The following is a 25,529-nucleotide window of genomic DNA, read 5'->3' as shown; positions in this document are numbered from 1 at the left end:
TGATAAAACAACCAAGTAAAAGTGATATAGCCCCCACCTTGTGGTGGATGTGAAGTGATTAGGTATTATATGATGTGGCGAAAGAAGGGTAACCATCATCACTCAAAATTATGTGAAATATACCAGAGTAACTGTATACCATCCTGATTGCCTAAAATGTGTTTCAATGAGCTTGTAGAACAGTGTTTTATATAAAAGAGAAAAGGATTTATAGTCTGTTAAAGAAAAATTGATTATTGAATCGGTCTCCCAAGCAATGATATGTGTCCTGAATACAGAAATGGTAACTGAATAACTATGTTTTTATTATGAATTGATTAAATATCTTAATAATAAATCACCCAAGAAACAAGTGATATATTCATCAACTTATCTAGGGAGAAATAAGATTTGTGGTAGAAGCAAATGTTCACTGTAAATGGCAAGATAATTATTTTATTAGTCACTCCTGCCATAAGTTTTTATTATCTCCTTTTATCATATCTCTTGGTTATTTCAGTATTATTTATATGAAAAGTAGTTTTATATTTTACTTTTTGGGTACTTGAGAAATACTTAGTTTGGGGATGATCAGTTTGGAGAGAGGATTAGGACAAAAGAATTTTTTCTTTGGTTTTGAATTTTTTCTTATTTTATTTTTATTTTTTTTTTATTATACTTTGTCGCTGTCTCCCGCGTTTGCAAGGTAGCACAAGGAAACAGACGAAAGAAATGGCCCAACCCCCCCCATACACATGTATATACATACGTCCACACACGCAAATATACATACCTACACAGCTTTCCATGGTTTACCCCAGACGCTTCACATGCCCTGCTTCAATCCACTGACAGCACGTCAACCCCGGTATACCACATCGCTCCAATTCACTCTATTCCTTGCCCTCCTTTCACCCTCCTGCATGTTCAGGCCCCGATCACACAAAATCTTTTTCACTCCATCTTTCCACCTCCAATTTGGTCTCCCTCTTCTCCTCGTTCCCTCCACCTCCGACACATATATCCTCTTGGTCAATCTTTCCTCACTCATCCTCTCCATGTGCCCAAACCACTTCAAAACACCCTCTTCTGCTCTCTCAACCACGCTCTTTTTATTTCCACACATCTCTCTTACCCTTACGTTACTCACTCGATCAAACCACCTCACACCACACATTGTCCTCAAACATCTCATTTCCAGCACATCCATCCTCCTGAGCACAACTCTATCCATAGCCCACGCCTCGCAACCATACAACATTGTTGGAACCACTATTCCTTCAAACATACCTATTTTTGCTTTCCGAGATAATGTTCTCGACTTCCACACATTCTTCAAGGCCCCCAGGATTTTCGCCCCCTCCCCCACCCTATGATCCACTTCCGCTTCCATGGTTCCATCCGCTGCCAGATCCACTCCCAGATATCTAAAACACTTCACTTCCTCCAGTTTTTCTCCATTCAAACTCACCTCCCAATTGACTTGACCCTCAACCCTACTGTACCTAATGACCTTGCTCTTATTCACATTTACTCTTAACTTTCTTCTTCCACACACTTTTCCAAACTCAGTCACCAGCTTCTGCAGTTTCTCACATGAATCAGCCACCAGCGCTGTATCATCAGCGAACAACAACTGACTCACTTCCCAAGCTCTCTCATCCCCAACAGACTTCATACTTGCCCCTCTTTCCAAAACTCTTGCATTTACCTCCCTAACAACCCCATCCATAAACAAATTAAACAACCATGGAGACATCACACACCCCTGCCGCAAACCTACATTCACTGAGAACCAATCACTTTCCTCTCTTCCTACACGTACACATGCCTTACATCCTCGATAAAAACTTTTCACTGCTTCTAACAACTTTCCTCCCACACCATATATTCTTAATACCTTCCACAGAGCATCTCTATCAACTCTATCATATGCCTTCTCCAGATCCATAAATGCTACATACAAATCCATTTGCTTTTCTAAGTATTTCTCACATACATTCTTCAAAGCAAACACCTGATCCACACATCCTCTACCACTTCTGAAACCACACTGCTCTTCCCCAATCTGATGCTCTGTACATGCCTTCACCCTCTCAATCAATACCCTCCCATATAATTTACCAGGAATACTCAACAAACTTATACCTCTGTAATTTGAGCACTCACTCTTATCCCCTTTGCCTTTGTACAATGGCACTATGCACGCATTCCGCCAATCCTCAGGCACCTCACCATGAGTCATACATACATTAAATAACCTTACCAACCAGTCAACAATACAGTCACCCCCTTTTTTAATAAATTCCACTGCAATACCATCCAAACCTGCTGCCTTGCCGGCTTTCATCTTCCGCAAAGCTTTCACTACCTCTTCTCTGTTTACCAAATCATTTTCCCTAACCCTCTCACTTTGCACACCACCTCGACCAAAACACCCTATATCTGCCACTCTATCATCAAACACATTCAACAAACCTTCAAAATACTCACTCCATCTCCTTCTCACATCACCACTACTTGTTATCACCTCCCCACTTGCGCCCTTCACCGAAGTTCCCATTTGCTCCCTTGTCTTACGCACTTTATTTACCTCCTTCCAGAACATCTTTTTCTTTCTTTCTTTCATACTATTCGCCATTTCCCGCATCAGCGAGGTAGCGTTAAGAACAGAGGACTGGGCCTTTGAGGGAAATCCTCACCTGGCCCCCTTCTCTGTTCCTTCTTTTGGAAAAAAAAAAAAAAAAAAAAAAAAAAAAAAAAAAAAAAACGAGAGGGGAGGATTTCCAGCCCCCCACTCCCTCCCCTTTTAGTCGCCTTCTACGACACACAGGGAATACGTGGGAAGTATTCTTTCTCCCCTATCCCCAGGGATATATATATATATATATACATATATATATATATATATATATATATATATATATATATATATATATATGATCGAGGGTAAAGGGGAAGAGCGGTTTGGAAATGTCTTGGGAGCAAAGTCAGGGGTTAGTGATAGGACAAGAGCAAGGGAAGGAGCAGCACCACTCCTGAAACAGAAGAACATCTTTTTATTCTCCCTAAAATTTAATGATACTCTCTCACCCCAACTCTCATTTGCCCTTTTTTTCACCTCTTGCACCTTTCTCTTGACCTCCTGTCTCTTTCTTTTATACATCTCCCACTCAATTGCATTTTTTCCCTGCAAAAATCGTCCAAATGCCTCTCTCTTCTCTTTCACTAATACTCTTACTTCTTCATCCCACCACTCACTACCCTTTCTAATCAACCCACCTCCCACTCTTCTCATGCCACAAGCATCTTTTGCGCAATCCATCACTGATTCCCTAAATACATCCCATTCCTCCCCCACTCCCCTTACTTCCATTGTTCTCACCTTTTTCCATTCTGTACTCAGTCTCTCCTGGTACTTCCTCACACAGGTCTCCTTCTCAAGCTCACTTACTCTCACCACCCTCTTCACCCCAACATTCACTCTTCTTTTCTGAAAACCCATACAAATCTTCACCTTAGCCTCCACAAGATAATGATCAGACATCCCTCCAGTTGCACCTCTCAGCACATTAACATCCAAAAGTCTCTCTTTCGCACGCCTGTCAATTAACACGTAATCCAATAACGCTCTCTGGCCATCTCTCCTACTTACATAAGTATACTTATGTATATCTCGCTTTTTAAACCAGGTATTCCCAATCATCAGTCCTTTTTCAGCACATAAATCTACAAGCTCTTCATTTCCATTTACAACACTGAACACCCCATGTATACCAATTATTCCCTCAACTGCCACATTACTCACCTTTGCATTCAAATCACCCATCACTATGACCCGGTCTCGTGCATCAAAACCACTAACACACTCATTCAGCTGCTCCCAAAACACTTGCCTCTTTTATTTTATATTCAACATTGTTCTACCAGCTCATATGAACACAATTTTGAGTTTTAATGGTATACATTGTGTTATTGTGGTATTAATTCATTTGCAAACAACCTTACATTTAGGTCCATATATTATCTTTGCTTTTAAGCCACTGGCATTAATTATTACTATATTATTGCTACATTCTCATGTTCAGAATACTATGGGGGTTAAGTGTGTGAGTAGGATCTTAAGTGCATATGATATTAACTATATTTTTGACTGAAACAAAGTGAAATCAGCAGGAAAGTGCCATGCATCTTAACATTACAGTAATAATTAGATGGCTTGTTTTGTAAATAGTGAGCCTAACTATATTTACAGCATAATAATTATGTCATGTTACTTGAATATGTTAACTATAATGAATTACTGCACTTTATATCCATAGATATGGCCTATAAGCATGAATATAATGATGTGAGGAATGCTATTCCAATGAAGGCAAGGACAATTAGGGTCTTTAGACCAAAATGTGGACTTGTTTTGATGTCTTGTACATAGTCATAGTGCAGCATCTGTTTGAAAACATTTTCATGTTCATGAATCAACAGTGTTAACCTGCATTGCTTGAATACAGAGACCAAATTCAGAGCATCTGGGATGATGTACTGCCATCATTTTATGCAGTATTATATCTTTATTATTTGTTTTTACAGTATTGTACATCATTTCTTTACATTTTTGGAGAATAAACCTGTTTCTGAGGTATAAAATGCCAATTTTTAAGTTTTGAAGTGCTAATGATAGGACATAACGTATGTCTCTCAAGGTTCTTTCCCGCTATCCTGTTATTTCTCATAAGGCAAGTACAAGTACCTCTCAATTTACGCATTTGATTTTTGCCAGTTTTAGAATGATGTGCATGGTCCATTTACACATTTTGTTTTACTTTGCATGATCGTAAGCTTACAAAAATGTGATTGTCATTGGGCTGGCAGTGCAGTGGTATGGCATTACCAGTACCCAGCAATAAGCACATGTAAGCATGGCTTAGATACAGTCTATAGAAACAGAGTGCCACAGTATTTTGTACTGCAGTACACTGCATATTGCATGTGTTTTGCCCGTTGCATCATGCCACCAAAGCATCTTTTAAGTTCTGATACCAGTTTGCATAGAAGCATAAAGCTATCACCATTGAGGTCAAAATGGATGTGCTCAAGTGTTCTCAGAGAGCTGAATAAACAGTTGTTATTATGCATGCCCTTGAACTCAGTGAATCTACAGTATGGACTATTTGTGATAATGCAGAGAAGGTTAAGGTAAGGGACAAGAGTGGAATCTAAATGTGCATCTAAGACTTCTTATTCCTGAAGGTTGAGTATGGAGAGAATAGAACGAATGTTGAGCACATGGATTGAACACCAGTCCAATGAAATGTTCTCATCAGAATGCTTGTGGTACAGGCAAAGGCCCAGAGTATATATGATGACTGAGCAGCAGAAGCAGGAGCAGCAAAGACATTTCATAGAATTTCTGGTTGGTTCACAAATTTTAGGATATACCACAATTACCAGAGCATCAAAATGACTGGTGAAGCTGTTTCTGATGATGTCACTGCTGCCAGAAAATTGCTGGGAACCCACAAGACCATTATCGAGTATTGTGGTTATTCTTCTAAGCAGATTTTAAATGTGGACGAGACTGGATAATTTTAGAAGAGAATGCCTTCAAGAGCATACAATTCCTGTGAAGAGAAGACTACACCAGGATTCAAAGCTGCCAAGGATTACCTCATGCTACTTGTGGGGAGCATTACCAAAGGTGACTACTAGCTTATACCATTAATGGTCTACCATTCAGAAAATAATATTCCTTGAGTTTACATGAGAAAGACAAATAACATGAGACCTCACTGGTGCACGACTGGTTTGTCTGGAAAAAAAAAAGGAATTTAACTTGGCAAGAAAATGTAATTCTACTCAGCAGTTTTTTAAGCTATCACTGACTCCCCGCTGCGGCACATTAGCCTTCTCCTGTCCCCATTACTGCTGTCATTTATGCTGTTTATTTTTGGCATTTTTCTCAGAGTACACCTGAATTTATGAAATATTTGTCTAAACAACTTTTGAAGTATTTTTATTCTTAGCATTCTTTACATTTGAAGGTAACTTATAGGAAGAGAGGGTTTTCCCCATGTCTGGACTACATTTTTTTATCTTTGAGTTTTATTCCATTTGTCCTGGTAACTGTATTTTCTTGTATTTCTAAAAGATATTTGTGATTTACTTTATCAAACTTGTTCAGAATTTTGAAAACTTGGAGTAAGTTGCCACGAAGTCTACGTTTTTTAAGGGAGAAGAGATCCACTCCTTTTAGCCTCTCTTGGTATGCCAGAGTTCTAAAGTATGGGATCAGTTTTGTCATGCATCTTTGTACTTGCTCTAATTTTCCCTTGTCTTTTTTATAGTTTAGGAACCAAAACTGTTCTGTATATTCAAGTTGTGGTCTTACTAGAGAATTATAAAGTGTAAGAATTGTTTCTGGTGTCTTGTAATCTATGTTCCTGGCTATAAAACCTAACTTTTGGTTGCTTTTGTTACTTGCAGCTTGACACTGTTTTGTGTACTTCAGATTGTTGCTAATGTCAACTCCAAGGTCCTTTTCTTCTTTTACTTTAGTTAGAGAGTTTCTGAATAGTTTTTAGTCTTAACATATATTTTTGCCTCCAAAGTGTATATCCTTACACTTGTCTATATTAAACTTCATTCCATCTGTCTGACCACTCTACTAGTTAGATCTCTTTGAATCATTTCTCAGTCCCACCTATTTCCAGTTTTACCTCCTAATTTAGTATTGTCAGCATATTTGGAGATCTTAGATATGAGACTGAGTTCTAAATCATAAATGTACTTTATGAAAAGAATTGGTCCTAGGAACGACCTTAGTGGCACACCACTCATTATGTTTAACCAGTATGAGGCTTCATTGTTTAACACTACATGCTGCTTTCTTCCGGTAACTCAGTCTTTGATCCATGTACAGAGTTCTTCACTGATTCCGTGTGCTTTGAGTTTATGTAAAAGTCTCTTGGTGGGCACTCTATCAAAAGCCTTTTGGAAATCTATGACATCAGATGGTAATTTTTCATCCCAGTTCTGATAAATAACATTAAAGAATTCCAGCAAATTTGTCTTGCAGGTTCTTCTATTGTGGGAACGTGCTGGTTGTCCTATCTAATTTTGTGATCTAGAAGTGTATTGTTTTTAACATCGTTTAACCTGACACTGACTTAAGGCTAATTATGCTGTGGTTCAAAGCACACTTTTTGTCTTCTTTTTTATATATTATATATATAGGAGTAACATTTGCTAGTTTCCAGTCAGTTGCCAACTGACCTCTTTTAAAAATCTTGGAACTAAGTTAGTTGGGCCATTAGATTTGTTAGGATTTAATTGGTTCAGGTATTTAAATATTTCAGAGGTCTTTATATCTCTAACTTTCAACATTTTAATTGGTTGAAGTATCCTACATGTCTCTTCAATTGTGAATATGGATTAAAAGGAATAATTTAGTATGGTAGCCATTTCCTTGTCATCAGTAGTTAGTGTGCATAGGATATAAATTCATTGCGTTTTGTAATGACGCTGCGGGCATTTGCTGTTCTGTTATAATTGTAATCTGAAGGGGTGGATAATTGGCAAAGTTTTCTATGATTAGTTTGCTGCAAAGCTTGCGAAGAGCTGAAGGAGTACTGTGGGAAGGAGAAAGTAAGTTTAAAGATTCTATTTCTTATTGATAATGCCTCTGGCCATCGAGCTTCAGTACAGAACCTTAGTAAAAACATCAAAGTAGGGGTGGTATCTACTTTCAAGGCCAACTGTTTACAGACAATATTTGTGAAGCTCTTGAAGGCTACAGAGAAGAACCAGATAACTGTGAAGGAATTCTGGAACCCATTTACCTTCAAACCTTTGCCTTCAGTTATTCATGGATTTCAGGCTTTTGATATCAACACAGAAGTGTCAAAGAACATATCAACAAATAGTGGAAATGGTGAAAAATGTCAACTTTGATGAACTTAAGGAGGATAATGTGGAGGAGTTGCTAGAATTGTGTAAGTAAGAATAAAGATCTTCAGTTAGAGAAGGAATCCCAGGAAGAGGTGGTAGGGTAGGAGAAGAAAGAGGCCAAGTAACTGCATTCTCTCACAAGCAAGAGTAAGCTATTGACCTTGCTCTTGTTACATCTGATGAGAATAACCCAAACTCAAAACGTAGTTCAAAGGTGGCCCGAAATGTCTTAACTGACATCAGGTGCTATAAAGAAACCCACTATAAGAAGACAGTTAAGGTTAAGCAGACTACACTAAATTTCTTTTTGAAGAAAAAAGACACTCATAAGGTGGATCAGCCGTCAACATCTAGTAACATTATAGCTGAACTCACTTAACCATCACCACCACCTTCAACATCATCTGTAAAAATTGAACCCCCCCTTTCATAGTAACTCTTCTACTCACCACCTCCCTATCCATCAGCACCAACAAGCTATTCAGGAACAGCAGTAAATGTAAATGTTAGAATTAAGTTTGTTCTTTGCATTTTTTATTAATAGAATTCATTTTACAGTATGTATATTACAGAATTTTGTATTTCTTGGAATGTGTTTACAGTAGTTTTTCACTGGTATAATATTCAGTTCTGATGTATTAATAATAAACCTCCATATCTCTGTTACTTACTTTATTTGAGTTATACAACCATTTTCAAGACTATAACTGTTGCGTAAATCAAATGGTTTTTGCACCTTGCCATCCATGATTTTGCCAACTGCAGGGTTTTCCAGGAACATTACATCTGTAGTTGACATGGAATCCCTGTACTTAATTATTTTAAATGTATTATCTTTTCAGGTTATTGTGGATGATATGACACTGACAGTAGATGGCAAGTTTAGTTTAGCATCTCCAGTCTTTGAAGCCAACATTGATGGAACTCAAGAAACTGTTCAGCTCATTAACCTTGGCTCAGCAGGGGAAATCAGGATCAGGTAATTTGATATCAGTGTTTTTATTTATATTTATTATACTTAATCGCCGTCTCCTGCATCAGCAAGGTAGCGCAAGGAAACAGATGAGAAATGGCCCAACCCACCCACATACATATGTATTACATAAATGCCCATACATGCACATATACATTTCAACATATACATACACATACATATATATACATGTACATACTCATACTTGCTGCCAACATCTATTCCCGTCGCCACCTACCACATGAAATAGCATCCCCCCTCCAGTGAGGTAGCGGCAGAAAAAGACAAAAAAGGTCACATTTGTTTACAGTCTCTAGCTGTCATGTATAGTGTACCGAAACCACAGCTCCTTTCCCACATCCAGGCCCCACAAACCTTTCCATGATTTACCCCAGATGCTTCACATGCCCTGGTTTAATCCACTGACAGCATTTTGATCCCAGTATACCACAAAGTTCCAATTCACTCTATTCCTTGCATGCTTTTCACCCTCCTGTACGTTCAGGTCCCTATCATTCAAAATCTTTTTCACTCCATCCTTCCACCTCCAATTTGGTCTGCTTCTCCTTCTTCCCTCCACATATATCCTCATCTTTGTCACTTTCCTCACTCATTCTCTCCATGTGTCCAAACCATTTCAACACACTCTCTTCTTCTCTCTCTCAATCACACTCTTTTTATTACCACACTTCTCTCTTACCCTTTCATTACTCACTCAGTCAAACCACCTCACACCTCATATTGTCCTCAAACATTTAATTTCCAACACATCCACCCTCCTCTGCACAACCCTATCTATAATAGCCCATGCCTCACAACCATATAACTGTTGGATCCACTTCCTTCAAACATACCCATTTTTGCTCTCCAATATAACATTCTTGCCTTCCACACATTCTTCAGTGCTCCCAGAACCTTCACCCCCTTCCCCACCCTGTGACTCACTTCTGCTTCTATGGTTCCGCTTCCACTCCCAGATATCTAAAAACTTCATTTCCTTCAGTTTTTCTCCATTCAAAGTTACCTCCCAGTTAACTTGTCCTTCAACCCTATTGAACCTAATAACCTTGCTCTTATTCACATTTACTCTCAGCTTTCCTCTTTCACACACTTTACCAAACTCAGTCACCATCTTCTGCAGTTTCTCACCCAAATCAGCCACCAGCGCTGTATCATCAGCGAACGACAACTGATTGACTTCCCAAACCCTCTCATCCACAACAGACTGCATACTTGCCCCTCTCCCCAAAACTCTTGCATTCACCTCCCTAACCACCCCATCCATAAACAAATTAGAAACCATGGAGACATCATGCATCCCAGCTGCACACCAACATTTGCTGGGAACCAATGGCTTTCCTCTCTTCCTACTCGTACACATGACTTACATCCTTGGTAAAAACTTTTCACTGCTTCTAGCGACCTACCTCCCACACCATATACTCTCAAAACCTTCCACATAGCATCTCTGTCCACCCTATCATATGCCTTCTCCAGATCCATAAATGCTTCATACAAATCCATCTGTTTTTCTAAGTATTTCTCACACATTCTTCAAAGCAAACAACTGATCTACACATCCTCTACCACTTCTGAAACCATACTGCTCTTCCCCAGTCTGATGCTCTGTACATGCCTTTACCCTCTCAATCAATACCCTCCCATAATTTCCCAGGAATAGTCAACTAACTTATTGCTTATTAATTTGAACACTCACCTTTATCCCCTTTGCCTATGTACATTGGCACTATGCATGCATTCCAACAATCCTCAGGCACTTCTCCATGATCCATACATACATTGAATATCCTTACCAACCAATCAACTACACAGTCACCCCCTTTTCTAATAAGTTCCACTGCAGTACCATCCAAACCCGTCGCTTTGCCGACTTTCATCTTCCGCAAGGCTTTCACCACCTCTTCTCTGTTTACCAAGCCATTTTCCTTGACCCTCTCATCTTGCACATCACCCAGACCAAAACACCCTATATCTACCACTCTGCCATCAAACACAGTCAATAAACCTTCAAAATACTCACTCCATACCCTCACTTCATCACTAATTGTTATTACCTCCCCATTTGCCCCCTTCAGTGATGTTCCCATTTGTTCTTTTGTCTTATGCACTTTATTTATGTCCTTCCAGAACATCTTTTTATTCTCCTTAAGATTTAATGATACTCTCTCACCCTAACTCTCATTTGCCCTCTTTTTCACCTCATGCACCTTTCTCTTGATCTCTTGCCACTTTCTTTTATACATCTGCCAGTCATTTGCACTGCTTCCCTGCAGAAATCATCCAAACGCCTCTCTCTTCTCTTTCACTAACAATCTTACTTCTTCATACCACCACTCACTATCCTTTCTAATCTGCCCAGCTCATACCATTCTCATGCCACGTGCATCTTTTGCACAGGCCATCACTGCTTCTCTAAACATCCCATTCCTCCCCCACTCCCCTATGTCATATGCTCTCACCTTTTGCCACTCTGCACTCAATCTCTCCTGGCACTTCCTCACACAAGTCTCCTTTCCAAGCTCACTTACTCTCACCACTATCTTCCCCCTTCATTCTCTCTTCTTTTCTGAAAACCTCATATTATAAATGGCTGTATTGTATTGAGTGATTTATTTGTTTATGATTACCCGAGGACCAATTTTTATGAAATAGTCCTGGTATTACCCAAGGCTGTGGTACTTTCTGCAGCAGGGAAATGTAAATTTCTTTAGTGTGAGAAGTTCTTTCATGAAACTGTACTCCCAGCTTCGCTAAAGGTGATTTTAAACTTGAGGTATATCCTTTAGCGGCTGGAGTCTGGTAAAACCTGGCTGTATTGTATTTGAGGTTATACATTTCAGTATAACATGACAGCTAGAGACTGAGTGTGAACGAATGGGGCCTTTGCTGTCTTTTCCTAGTGCTACCTCACACACATGAGGGGGGAGGGTGTTGTTATTCCATGTGTGGCAGGGTGGCGATGGGAATGAATAAAGGCAGACAGTATGAATTATGTACATGGGTATATATGTATATGTCTGTGTGTATATATATGTATACATTGAGATGTATAGGAATGTATATGTGCTGTGTGTGGACGTGTATGTATATACATGTGTATGTGGGCGGGTTAGGCCATTCTTTCGTCTATTTCCTTGCGCTACCTCGCTAACGCGGGAGACAGCGACAAAGCACAATAATAATAATAATATTTCAGTAAATTTACTTTGAAAGGATGGATCCTTACCTTGGCAGTAGGTTCCAAATTTATTATGGGCCCTCACTAGAAAAGGTTCCCCACAAAATATGAAATAAACATGATAGTTGTATGAAAAAATATAATAATGACACTTATTGGAAAGAGGGAAATGGCAGTACTATTTTTAACTGAGTTTATTTATTGTTCATATCATTTGAAGTGCAGCCATGAAAGTAGAGGTATTGAGGGTTATAATCAAGGTGTAAGGGTATGAATTGTTGTAGTTACATGTCATTTGTAATTATCTAGCGATAGGTACATAGGCTAGCTAAGAAACTTGAAAAAGTGGAAATTCATTACGTGGAATATATCAAAGGAAGAGAAGGAGAGACAAAGAATATGGTTACAAGGCAAAAAACAGGAGATACCAAATAAGGCAAGAGGATAGAGTAGCCTTGCCATCACTGCAGAGGTCAGATGTGATGTATTGGTAATGATGGACTGAATGTAATGTACACAAATGTTGATGGATTGGTAGTTAATGGTAAAGAGTTGGAAATCTAGGATGGTATAAGGCTTGGAGCACCTGTTATTGATAGAGTTGTGTAAATAAAGCTTACTGCTGAGAAGAATGATTTGGAATCAGGTCCACTGATGTGACTGCAATGCCATCCTTAACAGCGTTACACCCTGGCTTCACCACAGTTGGTGGAGCATCATAGCATTGATGCTGAAATCATGAGGGTGTTTGTAAATCTACCTGGGAGTAACCCTTAAAATCTTCACTTGGGTTTCTTTTCTAATCCTGTGATTCTGAGTTTGTCCTTTTTTTTTTTTTAATGTAGTTAATCCCACAGAGTCAATGTTGTTCATTTAACAATAAATATAATCACTTTGTATTTTTTCTTTTTTATGTTGGAGGCTCCACTCATGGACAAAATTCCACATCAAGGCTTGGCCTTAATTGAAATATAGAGAGGTTGATTAAAGGGAAAAACAAGTGACAAGGGAAAGTATATACAAATTTTTAAGGAAGTGAAAAGCCTGTCTTTTAAAATGTGTCAGGTCTTAGTTATTGTGAGAGACATGAGAAAGTAGAGTTAAACAGTTTTGAGGTTTAGGGAAAGAAACATTTGGGCCACACAATAATCAATGCCAAGCATTGCGCGTTCTAGCTAGTGGTAGGGACACACAAGCAGCCAGCTGACAGAAGCAAAAGCAGAGTAATACCTGTAGAAGAGGAAAAGTGAACCAACATTGCAGCATAGGGTAAGTGTATCTAGTTTTGAAGTTAGCTTGGAAGAGTTAATAAGTCATACTGCTTTCAACTTACTTGTCAAGTAAGGTTACAGAGCTAGAATTACCCAAATATGAGAACAGTACTCCATACAAGGATGGAGCAACTGTTCAAAAGAAAGTAAATTTTGACATCCAAACAAGACTTCCATTTTTTAGAGGCAGACTTTTATATTTTCATAAGGCAGGGTTTTCAAGATAAAGTAGATTTTAGTGTAGTGAACCCTTGCTTTAATGGATTTCATTGTATCAGAAAAATTGGCTCCTAATGACCCCTTCACACCTTAGTAGACTAAGTTTAAGATCTAATGGAAATAGAACAGTATGTGAGTTTCCAACGTCTGTCTGGGACATTGCGCATCACCTTGGTGCATTTTTTCTTTATTTCATTAATGTACAATGTTCTCCCTGCACACATACACAGTTTTAAGTTGAATTGCAATGGTGCAATATTATCTTTTGTACCTTTACTTCTGCAAAATAATTAAAGTATGAATTTCAAGATGAAACACGACAGTAGCTTAGTTACTGCCTGGCAGTCAGAAATAAGTGCTTGGCCAGCACATAAGCAAACATGGTACCAGTAATTTCATGCAACTGCAGTTTTGTTATGTCTTTTTGTATTAAATCATGGCAGGTGAGAGTGATGTCATTGTTGCATGTGCTAACAGATCCAGGAAACACTTCAACATTCTTGAAAATGATAGAGTATCATGAGCTTGGAGAGAATAGCTTACAGCTCATGTAAACCCCATTTATAACCAAGTGATTCAAGTGACTTTAGGTGACCCTAGATCTACTTTTGGATTCACAGTGGTCTTTCTACTCTCTGAACACCTCTGGTCTTGAAGAAATCAGGTAGGTTTCCATTACAATTGTATTTCATTCCTTTATGTTCATAAGAAAAATTTGAAATGTATTGGAATTTCACTTATAACAGACCACCCTGTCACCCTGTTCATCATTTAAAATGGGGGTTTATTGTGTTATATGCATCAGTGAGTGGGGGGCTGAAAATCCTCCCCTCCCGCTTTTTAATTTTCCAAAAGAAGGAACAGAGAAGGGGGCCAACTCAGGATATTACCTCTAAGGCTCAGTCTTCTGTTCTTAACGCTACCTCGCTGATGCGGGAAATGACGAATATGTATGAAAAAAAAATTTTGTGCATCAATTCATTTCAATAGTTTATTCATTACAACTTGTTTAGATCTTTATGTTTGAGTATCACAAATGAGAAATAAAATAACCAAGTGTGATCTCCACAAAAAACACTTCACTCATTGGGTTGATATAGGTGTTAAAACAATATTAGTATCACGTGCACAAAAAATACTAGTTTTAACATAATGTACTGGATTAACAAAAGAAGGAATGTGACTGCTCAACTACAGCCACCTAGTACATGCATATTTGATGTTAAGATAATGACAACTTTTTCTATTAGGTTTGAAGGAGCAGAAAAACTATGGGGAAGAATTACCTGGAAAAAGATTCAGCGAGGTGACTGAGATACCACCCTTGACACATCACAATCTGGCTTTATCACAATTTTAGGAATGTCAGAGAATCAATACTGAAATCACAAGGGTTTTTTCAAGTCTTCTCAGGATTAATTCACTTCTTTGGAATTTCTAGAGAGTTATTTTATGAAATTATTGAATTGACAAAGAAAGTTGCACACTGTAATTTTCATGAGTGCTCAATTACGAACAGCAAAGTAATAAAACAAGATTCGTATTACATACCTTCAAAGAGTAATTTCTTGCTTGTTTACCTATGATAGTTGATACATGAAATATGATGACACACACACACAGAAACCCCAAGGGCATAATTATGAAACTCTCCTGTTTTGATCACAAGCTCATGTTCAGTATCCTGTTTAATTTTCCTAATGACTATTTCTGATTTAAACAAAGGGAAAGAAAATCATCCTCTCTTTACCTATCATACTGATGAAATCTTTCCTCCTTTGTACTGGTGATCTTTTTTCATACTTTACAGTGTGCTTTCGGAATGGCACCAGTATTCCAGTCAATAAAAATTAGACACAATTACAGACAAAAAGAGATACCATCAACTCTGTTAGTGTTTCATCCACCATACACTAGTTATGAAATACAAACCACTCACTTTCTTACATTGAGTTTCAAGACTTGGATGAATATCACATGTGCATCACAGTAACTCACACTTGCTGAGATTTTAATTAATCAACCACCACAAACGTTTATATAGTTGTATAACTTTGCCAAACAAGCAATTACTTCATGATTTTGTCTCACATTCCAACATACCTGGTGAAGTATGCAGATCTTGTACTACTATTACTACCACCTCCCCATCCAAACACACACACACATACAGTCTAGGTTAACCTAGCCTCCTGGGTTGGGTCATTGGTCATCCAAGCTGTTAGAAGCCACTGCCTACAAGCCTGTGTAGCTTCCACAACCTGGCTGTGCAGGTACACTTTGTAAATACTTGTCCAGGGTACTTTTTAATCTTCTCAGTTATGCATTGCATGATGTGTCGTATACTAGTCGGGAAGGTATGGGGGCGGATGGACCAAGATTGTTAAATATCCCTATCTCATGCATGTTTTAATGCTGGATAACAGTTATATTATACTTTAAATATTTTTTTTTTAGTTACTTGGATTAATGATATACTTGAACTGTAATGTTTTTTTTTTTTTTTTTTTTTTTTGCTTTGTCGCTGTCCCCGCGTTTGCGAGGTAGCGCAAGGAAACAGACGAAAGAAATGGCCCAACCCACCCCCATACACATGTATATACATACACGTCCACACACGCAAATATACATACCTACACAGCTTTCCATGGTTTACCCCAGACGCTTCACATGCCCTGATTCAATCCACTGACAGCACGTGATCAACCCCGGTATACCACATCGATCCAATTCACTCTATTCCTTGCCCTCCTTTCACCCTCCTGCATGTTCAGGCCCCAATCACACAAAATCTTTTTCACTCCATCTTTCCACCTCCAATTTGGTCTCCCACTTCTCCTCGTTCCCTCCACCTCTGACACATATATCCTCTTGGTCAATCTTTCCTCACTCATTCTCTCCATGTGCCCAAACCATTTCAAAACACCCTCTTCTGCTCTCTCAACCACGCTCTTTTTATTTCCACACATCTCTCTTACCCTTACGTTACTTACTCGATCAAACCACCTCACACCACACGTTGTCCTCAAACATCTCATTTCCAGCACATCCACCCTCCTGCGCACAACTCTATCCATAGCCCACGCCCTGCAACCATACAAAATTGTTGGAACCACTATTCCTTCAAACATACCCATTTTTGCTTTCCGAGATAATGTTCTCGACTCCCACACATTCTTCAAGGCTCCCAGGATTTTCGCCCCCTCCCCCACCCTATGATCCACTTCTGCTTCCATGGTTCCATCCGCTGCCAGATCCACTCCCAGATATCTAAAACACTTTACTTCCTCCAGTTTTTCTCCATTCAAACTTACCTCCCAATTGACTTGACCCTCAACCCTACTGTACCTAATAACCTTGCTCTTATTCACATTTACTCTTAACTTTCTTCTTTCACACACTTTACCAAACTCAGTCACCAGCTTCTGCAGTTTCTCACATGAATCAGCCACCAGCGCTGTATCATCAGCGAACAACAACTGACTCACTTCCCAAGCTCTCTCATCCACAACAGACTTCATACTTGCCCCTCTTTCCAAAACTCTTGCATTCACCTCCCTAACAACCCCATCCATAAACAAATTAAACAACCATGGAGACATCACACACCCCTGCCGCAAACCTACATTCACTGAGAACCAATCACTTTCCTCTCTTCCTACACGTACACATGCCTTACACCCTCAATAAAAACTTTTCACTGCTTCTAACAACTTGCCTCCCACACCATATTTTCTTAATACCTTCCACAGAGCATCTCTATCAACTCTATCATATGCCTTCTCCAGATCCATAAATGCTACATACAAATCCATTTGCTTTTCTAAGTATTTCTCACATACATTCTTCAAAGCAAACACCTGATCCACACATCCTCTACCACTTCTGAAACCACACTGCTCTTCCCCAATCTGATGCTCTGTACATGCCTTCACCCTTTCAATCAATACCCTCCCATATAATTTACCAGGAATACTCAACAAACTTATACCTCTGAAATTTGAGCACTCACTCTTATCCCCTTTGCCTTTGTACAATGACACTATGCATGCATTCCGCCAATCCTCAGGCACCTCACCATGAGTCATACATACATTAAATAACCTTACCAACCAGTCAATAATACAGTCACCCCCTTTTTTAAAAAAATCCACTGCAATACCATCCAAACCTGTTGCCTTGCCGGCTTTCATCTTCCGCAAAGCTTTTACTACCTCTTCTCTGTTTACCAAATCATTTTCCCTAACCCTCTCACTTAGCACACCACCTTGACCAAAACACCCTATATCTGCCACTCTATCATCAAATACATTCAACAAACCTTCAAAATACTCACTCCATCTCTTTCTCACATCACCACTACTTGTAATGTAATGTAATGTAATGTAATTTCTTGAAATCTTATTCACATTCCATTTTTAGGAGAATAATGTACTTGAATTGTACTGTCCTTCTTTAAGTTTTCATCACATTCTTGTTTGAAAATCAGGATAAGAAATCAACCCCAGGAGCATAACCCCTCTATCCCATTGAATCCTGCGGTAAAATGCGATCCATTATCATGTGGTTTCTGTCAAGTAGAAATTTCCTGAAATGCATTCCTGGTGTTAAGAGGGGACCAGGTGTAACTATGGTACTTAACACATATCTGCCTAAATTAAGTTTTAACTGCAAACCACTCACTCATTCCTCCACAGAGACTGAAAATGATAAAATATTGGTGTACATTTTTCAGGTACAAGGGAACTGCATTCCAGACCCACGTTCTATCAGAGGCTGCCCACCACTACATTACTCTAATACCTGAGAAGCCGAAGGTAGGTTACTATTATTATTTGACTCACAGTCCAGCACAGATGTACATTGTTTACTAGCTGGATCACTTGTGCACACAGCTAATAAGTTCTTGAAATTTGTGAATTACTAGTAAATTCATTTATTTTTTCATACTTGTTCACTAATTTCCTCTTTAGTAGCATCAGGAACAGATGAAACAGCAACCTCACAGCTCACAGTCACTCACTAGCTGTCAAATATAATGCACCAAAATCAGAGCCCATTGTCCACACCAAAGTTCCACAGACCAGTTTTGCGGTTTCTGACAATTTTCATAATGCTAAAAATTGTTAAACTATTTGCTGTGAATTCCAACTGTATTTTGCTGCACCTTGAAACAGCAACAGGTATATGAAAACTTAAAAGATTTGAAGTAATTAATACCTATGAATTTAGATTTGTGTTGTAACTGAATTTTGAGATCACTAATTAATCTGTTCACAAAGGTTTTATTTATATTGGTCGTCCCAGTAAGGTGTACATAGAAGTATACACAGTAAATTCCACAAATGATGTGATAAAGCTTGTGACCCATGTGAAAGAGAGTTAGGTGAACGAGTATCAGTAAACTTTAGGGAGAAAAAGATGTTTGCAAGGATGTTGATCATGTACGAAAAACAAAAGAATAAGTAGGAACTTTGGTGAAGGGGGCAAGAGATGTGACGACAGGTAATGATAAAGTGAAGAGGAGATGGAGTGAGTTTTTAGAAGGACCGTTGAATGTGTTTGAAGATAGAATGGTAGATGTAGGGTGTTTGGGTCAGGGTGGTATGTAAAGCGAGAGAGTCAAGCCGGATGGTTTGGTGAAGAGATTTGATGAAAGCTTTAAGTAATATGAAATGAGGCAAGGCACCTGTAGTGGATGGTATTGCAGTTGAATTAAGAAAGGGGGTAACTGAGAATTATATTTATGTATGAATCACAGTGAGGTGCCTTATGATTGAGAAGGTGTCTGGCTGGGGGGGAGCAGTGAGATTTCAGAAGTGTAAGAGAATGTATTGATCAGGTGTTTGCTTTGAAGAATGTGTGTGAGAAATACTTTTAAGAAACAGATGGACTTGTATGTGGCATTAATGGATCTGGAGAAAGCATATGGTAGGGTTGATAGATATACAGTGTGGAAGGCCTTCAAATTATACAATGTGGGAGGAAAGTGACTATAGGCAGTGAAAGTTTTTTGTGAGTGTGTAAGGCATGTGTACAAGTAGGAAGAGGGGAGAGTGAATGGTTTTAAGAGCAGGTTGGTCTGCGACAGGGGTGGGTAAAGTCACCATGGTTGTTTAATTTGTTAATGGATGGGGTGAATGAGGGACATGCAGAAGTCTTGGAGAGAGGGGTGAGTCTGCAGTTTGTAGGAAATGAGACTTGGGAGGTGTGTCAGATGTTGTTTGTTGATGATACAGCTCTGGTGGCAGATTTTAGTGTGGAGCTGCAAAGTTGGTGATGTATTCAACACTGCTTGAAAATACTTACTCCATCTCCCTTTCATCTCATTTCTACTTGTTCCACTTCCCCATTATTCCCATCAATGATGTTCCCATTTGTTATCTAGTTTTCTCACTCTGTTAACATCTTTCCAAAACATTTTCTTATACTCCCTTGTTTAGTGATAACCTATCATTTAACCTCTCTTTCAGCCCCTTCACCTTCAACTGACCTTTTTTTGCTTTCTGTTGTACATCTTCCAGTCACCTGCATTCCATCCCTGCAATTTATGTTCTTACATGTATCTTTTCTCTTTCACTGGCAACTTAACTTCCTCATCCCACCACTCATTGCCTTCTTGTCTGTCCACCTCCCTTCCACATGCCTCACACTTTTCTTTCACATGTAAGCAGTGCATCCCTAAATACCTTCCATTCCTCATCCAATCCCCCAGTTTCATTTACTCTCACCCATTACCATTCTACAATAAGTCTCTCCTGTCATCTCTTGACACAAGTCTCTTTTCCAGACATTCACTTTCACCAACCTCTCTCCACCCATATCAAATCCTCTTTTCCTTTAGGTTTCATTAACAGAAATATAATCTGTAAAGGGAATGACAGTACTTAATCTTTACAGTACCCTAGTTAGACCTTATCAAGCATACTCAATTTAATTCCAGTCACCAGACTTCTATAATAAAACAAGTAGATACAAAGAACAGCAGAACTGATTCAGCTACTCACAAGAAATAATCCTGATGAAGAAAGACAGGAAGATCTAAATAATTTTGTCTAAAAAAGTACAAACTCCAAGAAAGTCTAGTAAAAGGTTTAAACTTGATGTCAGCAATATAAATAACTTGGGACAGTTTCATCACATTAGATAGTGTCAACAGAAATAACAGTATGAAATTAAACAGAAGCTGTACTACAAACCTGAGCAAAAGTTTTTTCAGTTGTAGTTGTAAACCACTGGAATAATCTTTTACTAATTACTGTCAAGGCAAAGCTTGTCATATATTTAAATTACATGTAGAAAATGCTTTTCATGTTGTCAGTGAATAAGCCTGCTACAAAATGAAATTTTTAAAGACTGAGTAGATGCAAAAATACTTCCTCCCCCATAGTACTCAGCAACTGAAATAAGATCAGGATGTGCATTCCTGTCATTCTTTCCAATAGAATTTTCAAGAGCTCTCTATAGCTATTTTTCTGCTAGATGATGTGCTGGAGAGTGGTTGGGAGGTAGGGTCTTCTGCTTTACTATTTAAAGACATTTTTGCATAAGGGAGAAGATATTTTTTTTCATCCAGTATCAGTTGATTTAATGTAATATGAGATGAGAAGTTTTTTCCACAAACACTCTTATATCATTTTTGTTTTGAATAAAAAAACTGGAGGAAGTGAAATGTTTTAGATATCTGGGAGTGGATTTGGCAGCGGATGGAACCATGGAAGCGGAAGTGAATCATAGGGTGGGGGAGGGGGCAAAAATTTTGGGAGCGTTGAAGAATGTGTGGAAGTCGAGAACATTATCTCGGAAAGCAAAAATGGGTATGTTTGAAGGAATAGTGGTCCCAACAATGTTGTATGGTTGCGAGGCGTGGGCTATGGATAGAGTTGTGTGGAGAAGGGTGGATGTGCTGGAAATGCGATGTCTGAGGACAATATGTGGTGTGAGGTGGTTTGATCGAGTAAGTAATAATAGGGTAAGAGAGATGTGTGGTAATAAAAAGAGTGTGGTTGAGAGAGCAGAAGAAGGTGTTTTGAAATGGTTTCGTCACATGGAGAGGATGAGTGAGGAAAGATTGACCAAGAGGATATATGTGTCAGAGGTGGAGGGAACGAGAAGTGGGAGACCAAATTGGAGGTGGAAAGATGGAGTGAAAAAGATTTTAAGTGATCGGGGCCTGAACATGCAGGAGGGTGAAAGGTGTGCACGGAATAGAGTGAATTGGAATGATGTGGTATACCAGGGTCGACGTGCTGTCAATGGATTGAACCAGGGCATGTGAAGCATCTGGGGTAAACCATGGAAAGTTCTGTGGGGCCTGGATGCGGAAAGGGAGCTGTGGTTTCAGTGCATTATTACATGACAGCTAGAGACTGAGTGTGAACGAATGGGGCCTTTGTTGTCTTCCTAGCGCTACCTCGCGCACATGAGTGGGGGAGGGGGTTGTTATTTCATGTATGGCGAGGTGGGAATGGGAATGAATGAAGGCAGACAGTATGAATTGTGTACATGTGTATATATGTATATGTCTGTGTGTGTATATATATGTATACGTTGAGATGTATAGGTATGTATATTTGCGTGTGTGGACGTGTATGTATATACATGTGTATGTGTGTGGGTTGGGCCATTCTTTCGTCTGTTTCCTTGCGCTACCTCGCTAAACGCGGGAGACAGCGACAGAGCAAAATAAATAAAATAATATAAAAAAACACTCATTTTGTACACCTAGACAATAGAAATTTACAATATTGTTGCTGGGCTCTAGCAATAAACTTCTCATAGACCATCAGATATTCTTTCATGTCTTTCCTGTGTTCTTCAAGGTAATCTTACCTGCTGATGCACATATTCTACATATCCTTTTATCATTGTCATTTTTACCTATTTCCTGTTTATTTCAACTTCTTTCACTCTGCTATTTTCTCATTCATTTGTATCTCCCATAACAATGAACGTCTTCCCTAGATCCACTTCTTGACTGATCTTTGTAGGTCTCACAAGCATGTATGCTGAACCTCATCTTTATTATTGTTGTATGACACACATGCAATTATTAGTAATTTTAAACATACATACATGAACTTGCAACTGTTAGCACAGATTTTACATATTTCCAATCCAACTTCCTTTCAAGCCACTTAAATTTCATCTGAATTCTTACACTTACGTTCTTTCGAGCCACTCACAATTTGTCAGAATCCTATACCTTCCTTTGTATAGGCATTTGTTCTTTCACCAGATTTCCACCTTAGGAAAGAAGTGGAGACAAACTGTTGCTGTCAAAAACTAGAATAGCATTCAAGTGCATGGGTAAAGAAATATTCAGCAAACTGTTCACATATTAGGCCAAAACTAGAATATGATCTCCACACTTACAGAAGCACAAAGAACTAATAACTAATAGAGAAGGTCCAGGGAAGGGTAACAAAGATGGTACAGTATCAGAATTAAGGTAGCTGTGCCATAGTGAGTGGTTATAGGGCATAAATTTATCTACCATGGAGGAGAGATGTGTAAGGGTTGCCTTGATCACAGCCTCTAAGTTTTGAACTAGGTTAATGACATTAACAGTGAACAGTTTTTCAAAAGATGCAAAGGTAGAACAATCAGCAGCCATAACATGAAACTTTGTAAGATACATGTTAAAAAAATGATGTAAAGATGTACTATTTTAGTATAAGAGTATTTGTTGAATGGAATAAACTGTGTTGAATTTGTGATTACTGAATGCATACAGAAGTTTAGAAATTTATGTAGCACCTGTAATCAAGAAAGTTCAAGAGATGGAGCCCCATGAGTGTAGAACTCCTTCCTTGTGCCATAGGTATAGGTAATTACATATACTGTAAGTGATTACAAGCCTGATATCTTTCCCATCACTCGCCATTTACATGTTCTGCTTCCTCTTTATTTTGTTTCACACACCTTTCCCCAAGTTACTTTTAGAAACATCTTGGAACTCCATTCTGTACATTCACCATTAATTCCAATCGTACTCCATTCAGCCATTTGCATATTTTTGAGTAAATGAATACAGGCATGTTGAAGACATCCAAAGCCTTTCATGTTTAAGCCTTAGATGAGCTAATCCTTTGTATACAAGAGAGTGTTATTTCAGCAAAATTCAAAAGTTAAAAAGCAAAATATTGCAGTTTTCTAAAACATGTTGATGCTATTGCAGGTTGATCAGAGCAAGCAAGTGTTGTCTCCAATGCCAGGATTGGTGAAGTCTATAGCATGTGTCCCAGGAGACATGGTTGCTGAAGGGCAAGAAGTTTGTGTTATTGGTGAGTATTTATTAGCCAAACATATTTGCAAAATCCTTCAGTACATTTTGATCATTGCTACTTGGTCTTCAACAGAATATATTTTTTTAAATAGTCACTAATCAAAATATATGGGATGATTCTACTTTCATCTTGTTAGTTTAAATATGAAAATTGAAGAAATGATAGAAATTGATAATCTCTTACACAAACCAAGTAAAGAGGTCTTTCTTGAACCCACAGTTCCTAGTATTTCATGTGGTACTATGGTTTGATCTCATTTAGTATTATTTCATATATGGTTGCTAAATAATGAGTTTAAGAAGTACAAAAGGACAGAAGTGGAAGTATGGATGTGAAGAAAGGATTAAGAGACAGCATAGTTCTCCTGACCCTGACCTTTGAAGCAGAAATATGGATGTAGAATGAGTCACAAAGGTCAAGAATGCAAGCTGTGGAAATGAGCTGTTTGAGTGGAGCATGTGATATGACTGGATGGAACGAAGAAAGAAATAAAGTTTATAAGAGATTTGTTATGGTTGGGAATTGTGGAGTATTAGAGTAGGTGAAACATAATACTGTGAGGTGCAAGGGCCTATTGCAAAAAGGAAGGTAAGAAGGGCAATAATGAGGCTGAAGTTAGGAAAGGTACCTGGAGTGGATGGGATTATGGCTAAAATGCAGAGATTTGGAGGAAAAAGTGTAATATAGTGGATGAATCTTCCATTTAATTATCATGGAATAGCTAAGGAGACAAACTGGCTGCTGGCAAATTTCAGAACAGCTTTCAAATATATGGATAGAGATATTTAGTAAACTGTTCATATCCTAATAAAAAAAAGGTCAGAACTAGATTATGCTTCTCAAGTTTGGTCACTGAACTTATAGAAACACAAGAACTCGTAGAGAAGGTTCAGAGAAGGACAATATAGATGGTACCAGACGTAAGAAAGCTACGCTACAGGGAAAGGCTGGAGGCTTGAAATTTACGCACCTTGGAAGAAAGAAAAGTGAGGTGTGACCTGATCACAACCCTTAAGTTTTTAAGAGAGATCAATGAAGTGGCTAGTGGACAGTACTTTGAAAGATGGAGGGATAAAGGAACCAGAGGACATAATATGAAATTCAGTAAGAAACTTGTAAATGAGGATGTAAAGAAATACTTTTGTAGTATAAGAATTATTGATGAATAGAACAGTGACTGACTGCATGGTTTATGCAGCCCACATTCAAGAGGTTATATGATAGTACTGAGTATTCAAGAGATAGGGCCCCATGAGTGTAAAACTCCCTTCCTGTACAGTACAAAACTCTCTTCCTGTTACACATGAATAGTAATCTCACACACACACACGCACACTCACTGGGCTTAAAAACTTCACACATGCAGCATATCTAGCTTTCAAAATGAAATGGCTTTTCAAGTGGAATTCAGTTAATCTGCCAATTTGTTGCGTGACAGTTATAAAGTATGGCGAATAGTTTGAAAAGAAAAAGAGTTTGTGTGTAGCTGGAACCTCTCAGTCACTAAAGTCCATATTCATTCACAGAAGTCTATGACAGCAAAAATTGTGTGGCTATATGCTCATGAGAGTGTTCTAACATTATTGTAGATAACTGTACATGTATCTAATCTGGAGGAAAACAAGCTACAGGAACCTGTGTGTTAGAGGGAC

The 25,529-nt window shown here is 38.6% G+C and overlaps 1 protein-coding gene across 1 annotated transcript in view; it reads left to right on the top strand.

Annotated features, from left to right (window-relative positions):
- LOC139767166 (propionyl-CoA carboxylase alpha chain, mitochondrial-like) overlaps positions 1 to 25,529 on the top strand; it is a 140,371-nt gene that overhangs the window by 110,273 nt on the left and 4,569 nt on the right. Inside the window, exons 13-15 of the mRNA XM_071696198.1 lie at positions 8,769 to 8,905; positions 18,324 to 18,405; positions 23,769 to 23,874. Of these exons, the coding sequence (XP_071552299.1) occupies positions 8,769 to 8,905; positions 18,324 to 18,405; positions 23,769 to 23,874 (325 nt within the window). The remainder of the gene's footprint in view (positions 1 to 8,768; positions 8,906 to 18,323; positions 18,406 to 23,768; positions 23,875 to 25,529) is intronic.

The sequence above is a fragment of the Panulirus ornatus genome, chromosome 4 (genome assembly GCF_036320965.1).
Source record: "Panulirus ornatus isolate Po-2019 chromosome 4, ASM3632096v1, whole genome shotgun sequence".
NCBI lineage: Eukaryota > Metazoa > Arthropoda > Malacostraca > Decapoda > Palinuridae > Panulirus > Panulirus ornatus.
This window is presented reverse-complemented; position numbering and strand designations above follow the sequence as displayed.